Source organism: Cannabis sativa, chromosome 3 (genome assembly GCF_029168945.1).
Source record: "Cannabis sativa cultivar Pink pepper isolate KNU-18-1 chromosome 3, ASM2916894v1, whole genome shotgun sequence".
Classification (NCBI taxonomy): Eukaryota; Viridiplantae; Streptophyta; class Magnoliopsida; order Rosales; family Cannabaceae; genus Cannabis; species Cannabis sativa.
In genome coordinates, this window is record NC_083603.1 from 23,374,637 (window position 1) to 23,382,948 (window position 8,312).

General features: G+C 37.6%; 2 protein-coding genes across 2 annotated transcripts; one reads left to right on the plus strand and one right to left on the minus strand.

Annotated features, from left to right (window-relative positions):
* Positions 1–327: 327 nt before the first annotated feature.
* LOC115709693 (putative serine/threonine-protein kinase) lies at positions 328–2,915 on the plus strand. Its single transcript, XM_030637861.2, has 6 exons — positions 328–1,149; positions 1,226–1,341; positions 1,445–1,661; positions 1,781–2,012; positions 2,119–2,269; positions 2,370–2,915. Exons 1-6 carry the CDS (start codon positions 1,080–1,082, stop codon positions 2,688–2,690), a joined length of 1,107 nt encoding a protein of 368 aa, XP_030493721.1. The 5' UTR covers positions 328–1,079; the 3' UTR covers positions 2,691–2,915.
* Positions 2,916–4,139: 1,224 nt separating this feature from the next.
* Positions 4,140–7,223, minus strand: LOC115709690 (serine/threonine-protein kinase-like protein CCR1). The gene has a single exon (XM_030637856.2). It carries the CDS (start codon positions 6,766–6,768, stop codon positions 4,390–4,392), a length of 2,379 nt encoding a protein of 792 aa, XP_030493716.2. The 5' UTR covers positions 6,769–7,223; the 3' UTR covers positions 4,140–4,389.
* Between the last annotated feature and the right edge of the window lie 1,089 nt (positions 7,224–8,312).

Genomic DNA, 8,312 nt, shown 5'->3' on the forward strand with positions numbered 1-8,312 from the left:
TTCAAGGTGTTAAAAGGCAAGATGGGATTGGTAAATATATACCATCCATCTTGAGGGGGAGTATCAAGATGAGTTAGTTGTGTCCTTAGTTGGTTAGGAAGGTTGTTATGACAGCTGAAGGTTGTTATGACAGCTGGTGTAATTAGTTAGAGTTTGTTAGAAATTAGTTAGTTAACAGTTGGCTTAGTCTCTCAATTCATCACTGTATATAAGTTCATTCTCTTTGTACTCTGTTAATATTCATTCATTGATCAATACACAGAGTTCTGTTTTCTCTATCTCTTTCTCTTGCTTGTTTGGTAAAAGAAATGTCATTAGTCACGTTTAACATAACAACAAAAAAATTTCTGTCTCTACTTCTAGAATTTTCATCCCAAGCTGGGAGAAAAGTTCTACAGTCATGTATGGAACGAAGGGTTGTGGAGTAAGGAACGAAGGGTTGTGGAGTAAATTTATGTTTATGGTCCAACACTTTTTTTCCTTTATCTTTCCTAATACTATGTTGATATGATTAAAAGTTCCTTTATTAAGGTTCAATTCAAAGTTGATGGCAAGCTTGGGCAAATGTCTTTGATTATATTAATCTTCTGCCAATTAACACGTTTCAGTTAAAAAAAAAAAAAAATACTTATTCACAATAAATTAGTCTGAAGTTGACTCATTCAAACTGGGGTGCACAATCAAAGGTCTTAGGAAATATAAGACAAGGTCTCTCGCAGTTAAATAATGTTTTGTTTTTGCAGTTAGTTACTTCTCTAATTTTGGTTTGGTTCTTCCCAAGTCAAGATTTTTCTGACATTATCTATGATAATACAATATAGTTAGCTTGGGTCCACTCCATGAATTATTTTAATTATAGTAATAGAAAATTCATTATTTTGTGCTTGTGGGTTTTGAGTTATGGTCAATAGAAATTATTGGGTGAAGAAGAAACTTTCAAGTCAAAAATCCATAAACCCATTGAGTTTGCCGTGTCCACATCTAATTTCCCATCCTCTATATTTGCTCCATCAACGCTTTCTCTCTCTATAATGTTGTCAAATTTGCCATAATTGAGTTGAAAAATACAGCTACAGAAAATGAAGTTCTTTCCTCCTTGTATGATTTGCTTCTCCTCTTCTCAAAAAAACGACATTGATAATAGTTATGGTAAGTGTACATTTCTGGTATTCTTTCATTTTTTTTTACATTGATTGCTCATGACTGATTTTTGAGCAAAACCCAGATGAGGAAAACAATGAAAACTTCCGGTTATTCACTTATAATGAACTGAGATTAGCCACTAATGGATTCAGCTCATCAAACAAGATTGGAGTAGGTGGTTTTGGCACTGTGTACAAGGTTAGGAATAATATCACTTTTGGGTCTAAATTTTCTTTTGCTGAGGATGGTTTGTGTATTCATATCATACGAGTTGACTTTTTATTTTCCTTTTCTTTTCTAGGGCCGGCTTAGGGATGAAAGTCTAGTTGGGGTAAAAGTTCTTTCTATTGAGATTGAATCCATGAGAGGAGAGAGGGAATTCATAGCTGAATTAGCTGCTCTTTCTGATATCAAGCATGATAATCTAGTTGGCCTTAGAGGTTGCTGTGTTGATGGAGCTACCAGATATTTGGTTTATGATTACATGGAAAACAATAACCTTTCCCACACTTTACTTGGTAACCAACCCTTGTATATAATGATTATTCATCGAAAAATACTTTACATTCTTTGTTGTTTTAGTAAATTTTTATCTGGGTTTTTTGTATTTATGAAAATTCTTGCTTTGGTAAAATAGGTGGAGAGCAGAATAGACTTAAATTTAGTTGGGAAACAAGAAAACACATTTCATTGGGGATAGCACAAGGACTTTCGTATCTTCATGAGGAACCTCGTATAGTCCACAGAGATATTAAAGCAAGCAATATACTTCTAGACAAAAATTTCACACCAAAACTTGGTGATTTCGGTTTATCAAAGATTTTGAGAGAGAACAGCTCTCATATCAGTACTCGAGTTGCTGGGACAATGTAAGTGAAAAAATGTTCATACTCTTTTATTATTGTGCGAAAAAATGACTTCAAAACAAGGAACTTGCTAATGTGGTTTCTCCAAACAATGGCTTAAACAAAAAAGGGGTTACCTTGCTCCAGAGTATGCCATTAGTGGTCGTTTGACAAGGAAATCAGATATTTACAGCTTCGGTGTACTGCTCTTGGAGATCGTTAGTGGCCGAAAAGTTGTTGATTTTGACATGGAACATGGAGAGCATTACCTGGTTCAGAAGGTAACAGAGAGTTAAAAAACCAACATGTTAATCAATAATAGTAGACAGTGCCATGATAATATCATGCTTGAAACATATTAAAAGACTTCCTTTTGTGCAGGCTTGGGAAGCTTACAAGGGTGATGAACTTATTCAGTTAGTTGATTCTGTTCTTGAAACAAACTTTCCTGAAGAAGAAGCAGTGAGATTCATCAAGATCGGACTTCTTTGCGTGCAAGAACATGCCAGGCTGCGGCCATCAATGGCTACCGCAATAAAGATGTTAGCTAACGAGATTGAACTGAGAGATGTTGAGATATCACAACCTGGGCTGGTTTCCGATCTCATGTCTATAAAAATGGACCACCAGAATTTGTCTCAAAGCACTTTCTCAAAGGGCTCCACAATCAGCTTCCAAAGTCCTCGTACATCTTATTTCTGACTACCATGTTTTTCTTTTTCTTCCTTTTAGTTTGTTTTTTTTTTAACACGAGATTTTTGCTCATCCTAACTACCAGCTTGTGTAGAGTCCACACATGTATTGTATTGTGTACATATTGGGTTTGGATGAGTTATTTTTTTTACTCCAGACTCATGACTCAGTTAGAATAGAGACTCTTGATTGTGTTTTGAGTACATATAACAACAGTGCAAAATGAATTGTGTATTTCTTTCCTTAAATTCTGCATTTACTATGAATATACAATATAAAAAAATTTGACACCAATGTTCCTAACTCTTATGTTAAGAGAAACATTGTTGACTGAGCATAACATAAGAACAAGAAGCATAGACAAATCTCCTTACCCTGAAACTTGTAAAAGAAACAAGCTTGAACTGATAATCAATTAGTACATACCAAAGACTTTAAAGATGTGAACACTGATTTCTGGTCTATGATGTGAGAGTCTAGTTCTCATAAAGCTTACCATGTCATTCACTTCTGATCAACCAGTCAGTAAGAGCAAAACCCGCAACAAGCAGGCATGCATGGCTCCTCGCACGCCATCTAACAATCCCACCAATTTGCTGATGGGCTCAGCAGATGGCATACAGGGAGCCAGGCATACTAATATGAAATGACACTATATAATTTGAAATGAAAATTTATTTCTTACATTACTATATCTCATCAAAGCTTCAAACCAGCTTCATCCACATTGCAGGCTGCAAACTCCTCTGTCAGGATTGACGAGCTAATAAAGATGATCTTTTTATCAGTTTGTTGGAGATCTGGGGTGTATTTATTTATAAAGGGTTAAGCTTTGTGTTCTCAGGCTATTAAATCAAGTCTCAATCAAGGGGCTTCTGTAAGACTGACCCTTTTACATGCCCCATACTCCTTTTTTTTTTACTTTTCAGTTTGCCCTTAAACCAATCAACTAGCTTTTGAGTTGGCAATTTGGCATTAAGCAAACAGCTCTAGACAAACCAGGTACTCCCTACCTGAACTGCCACCTTCCTTTCTACACTTTTTGTCTCATAACTCGGTTAGGATAGGCGCAGGGGGCCGTGGCCCATGGGGTATAAGTTATGGTGTGTGGAACAAGCTGAAGAGAAAGTAGAGAAGCATATGAGGTTTAGAGATATTGTTAGGGTGTATCAAAAGGTTATTGGCCTTTTCCCTCCTGTTTTCTGGGTCATAAAGATAAGCTTCTTTTTCTTCCTTGTGAAACTGATTTGTCTGGGAGTGGTTGGATGGTTTGGATTCCATTCTCTCTACACTTCCAAATAGTAACATTGTCTTTCCAAATTCTTCTTCTTTCTAATCTATCTTTTCACTTATCATTAATAAATAAACCTACTTTTGCAAGGGGGGAATTAAAAAAGAAAAAAGAACTATTGCAGAAATGTACATATGATAAAATCAAATCAATGACTCAAATAATTATAATGAACTTCCATGAATGCAAATTGGAAACTTTAATAATTTTATTTTCTTCACATTATGAATATCAAGGGAAAATCAGACAGAAACTATGATTATGAAATGGAAGGTGTGAGTAACTTCATATACAAGAAGCTCATATCAAATGTACAATTGCAGAAGAGCAACACTCACATAAGCTATCTTTTTTGCTTTTTCTTACTTTTTCGAATAATTTATAATGTGTTTAATATCTCATTCACCATCTTATACGCTACAAAATCAGTACTTCCTTCACAATTTGCTCTAATGAAGATGCTATATCCGAAATGCTAGGACGTTCATTAACATTTTCTCTCACAGCCAGTTCTGCTACTTCAGCAAGCTTAAGCAAAGGTTCTACATTTCTTGGAAGAGCTACATACCGGTCAATTATTGCAGCCGCCTTCCCTTGTTTGATCAAAGGTAACGCCCACTCAACTAGGCTCGAAGGGTTGTAATCTCTGTCATATGCTTTCCTTCCACTGAGAATCTCTAGCAGAACAATCCCGAAGTTGTAAACATCACTCCCCAAATCTTCACCACTAAGATCTTTGTCATTTGAAGTGATGAGGCCGAAATCTGCAATTCGAGCACTCCATTCGGAATCCAAAAGAATGTTTGATGTCTTAACATCTCTATGAATAATTGGAGGCACAAACTCCTTGTGAAGATACTCTAGTCCCTTTGCAGCCTGCATTGAGATCTTCAATCGAAGGGTCCAATTTAAGGGAGAAAGACCACCATGGAGATGGTCATAAAGGGTGCCATGAGGCATATACTCGTACACCAACAACCTCTCACCCATCTCAGAACAATAACCCAATAAATTCACAATATTACAATGGCGGATTTTGCAAAGGACTTCCAGCTCCATTTCAAAGTCTCTACTGTTAGTATGAATGATAGTAGCAGCATTAGCTCTCTTCACCGCGACTTGTCTTCCATCAGGGAGCACAGCCTTGTAGACAAAACCATAGCTTCCTCTGCCAAGCTCATTAAACTCCTTGAAACCATTAGTGGCATCTTTTAGCTCAGAGAGTCTAAATACTTGAGCTAAACCAGGACAAGGAGTAGAAGATGGAAGTGAGTGTATGTCTCCATTGTTATCTGTTTCCAATTCGGAGTTTTTGGATTGCTTCTTCTTTGTCCCTTCCTCTTGTTTAGAAGCAATCAATCGAGGAACAAAACAACCACCAAGTAAAATCAAGAGAAGGACCAAAGCAGAAGATCCAATTATGATCACAAGTCTATGCAAGTGATGCCAAAGCTTTTTCATCTCAGGAGGAGAGTGAACACCACAAATATCCCAACACGAACTGTTTTGGCAAAGAGAACAAGCTGTACAAACTCTATCAGAATTATCAGTACATGAGCTAGACAAGAAGAAACCATCAGAACAGTTCGATCCACATGGGGAGCATATCTTAAGATCTTTCCTAACACACAAGTTTGTCAAATCTGCCTCATTTAGAATACTTGCATTGAAAGTAAACTCTCTTTCACTGCAAGGACCAGGACTACAGAGCCCTGGACTACAAAGCTCCAATGGTGGATCATATAATAAAGGTGGTGAATCCGAAGAAGAAGATGATGATGATGATGGAACATTATAAGCCCAACAATCAAGTACTAGATCGTCTTCTCTAATCCCACAAGTGGTAAAATCAGAAGAAGCGATGGCCTTAAACCCAGAAGCCTTTGGTATAGCAGATGAGTTAAAACTGCCCCAACATTCAACTCCATGATTATCTTCTCTAATCCCACAAAAATGTCTAGAACCAGCTGCTAGAGAAACAAAACGAGACCCATTTGGAGGACCACTATGCCAATCATTATCATCACCCCAACATTTGATTTCCATTGATGTATCCAAGATTCCACAGATAGAAACTTTCCCTGAAGCTAAAGCTATGAAATTTTCCTTGACATCAACCACTTCCAAACTCGATGAGTTTGGCCCCCAACAAACGAGTCCTCCTTCTCTAATCCCACCACAGCTGAATCCTTCACCCGAAACTAGATTCTTGAAAACCAGATTACTAATACTCTGATTGTAAAACAGAGTGGACTCTTTAGAAGTCAAACTAGTATTATTCGATGAGATTTTGGTAATATCTATATCCCAGCAGTCAACGTTACCCATGTTGTGATCCGAGTAGTACGGTCCTCTGATAGCACAGACGTGGTTGACGCCGGCGGCGACGTTGGAATAAGCAGTGGTCTTGAATACGGAAGGTACGAGATCTATACCGGGTCTGATGGAGCTCCAGCAGTATGCTTGAGAAGTGTTCGCTAAAATGCCACAAATAAAGCCTTTACCACCGGAGAGCGCAGCCATGGGAGGAATATCACTGTAATAAGCCGAGGAAGAGGAAGAAGATGGAGAGGGAGATGATGATGATGATGAAGAAGAGCTGTTCTTTCCCCAACAGACCACGTCTTGCTTACCGCTCGCGTCTATGGCACAGAAGAATCCATCTTGGCCGAACGAGGCCGAGATGGGTCCCATTGATCCGAACCCAGATGCAGAAATGAACCAAAATGGTAGAAGAAGGAGAAGAGAGAGTTGCAGAGCTGTAAAGAAGACATGAATGGCGAAGTGGGTTTGCATGGTTTGGGTGTAGTTTGTGGTGTTAGATCAGGTCTGTCATGGAGGTACTGGTCATAGGAAATACGTTGAGGAGAAGAAGGAAGGAAGGAAGGTGACGATGAAAGAAGAAGAGGTACAACAAGTGTTGTTGTTGCGCAGACATTTTTACGGTTTTTGCTCTAATAACCGTTAGAAAATCAAAAGTACTGAAAAGTAGTTACCATTTTTAACTGTCATCCACGGCTGGTATGATGAGCTGAGTGAGTGAGTGAGTGAGTAAGCGAGGGAGAAGTGAGTTCGATCATCCAACCTCGAGTTAAAATAAATGTGTGATGTGTTGTTTGTTATTTTGGTTTTGTCTTTGACTTCTTGGTCAAAATAAGTTTGTTTCATCATTTAATATCAGTGTCCCATTGTCTCACACCCAAAATGCTTTTTACGAATGTGAAAAAAAATATATGAAAATTCTTTTAGGCAAAATATATCATTCTTTATATCTCTTATATATATTTTTTGTTAGTGATAATTAAGTTATCTATTTATATTAAAATTTAATATTTTAATATTTTTATATAATTTTTTTTATTAGTATAAGTAATTTTTTTAATTATAAAAATAATTTAATATTTAATAGTGGGCAAAGACTAAAACAGAGAAAGCAGAGGAAAGAAATTGCCTTTTATTGAATTGAGTTAATTGATTAAGTACATGAATAGAACAGCTATATATAGCTGAGTTTGTTACAACATAACCGACATATATGATAACAGTAATAACCGAAATAACCAACTGAACTAATATCTAATAGGCCCCCTCAAGATGGAGTATAAAAATCCTTTACTCCCATCTTGGAGACAATGTTGTTGAAAGGAGTTGGGAAGAGTGGTTTGGTAAGGATGTCGGCCAAGTTGTTTTGAGAAGAAACATGACTCATTTGAAGGGTCCCATTGTTGATCTTCTCTCGAACAGTGTGGCAATCGATCTCAACGTGTTTGGTTCGCTCATGATACACCGGGTTTTCAGCAATGTGGATGGCAGCACTATTATCACAATAAAGGATTGAGGGTAGCTTGATTGGAACTTGGAAATCTTTGAGTATGGATGTAAGCCATGTTAACTCACAAGTAGCATGTGCCATGGATCTGTACTCGGCTTCTGCAGAGGAGCGTGAGATGGTTTGTTGCTTCTTCGATTTCCATGAGAGAAGTGAATGTCCCAAGAAGACACAGTATCCAGAGATTGAGTGTCTTGAGTCAGGACATGCTGCCCAGTCCGCATCGGCAAAAGCATGTAATTGGAGAGGTGATGGTGTAGTAGAATGATAAAATAAACCTTGACCTGGAGAGCTTTTTAGGTAGCTTATGACTCGGTATGCAGCTTGAAGATGAGGAAGTCTAGGTGCTTGGAGATATTGACTTAGTTTATTGACAGCATAGCTGATATCAGGACGAGTGATGGTGAGATATATTAATTTCCCAATGAGGGATCTGTATTGTTTCGGGTTTGGGATGAGCTCACCAAATTCAGTGCTGAGTTTTAAGTTGAGCTCCATTGGAGTGGAAGCT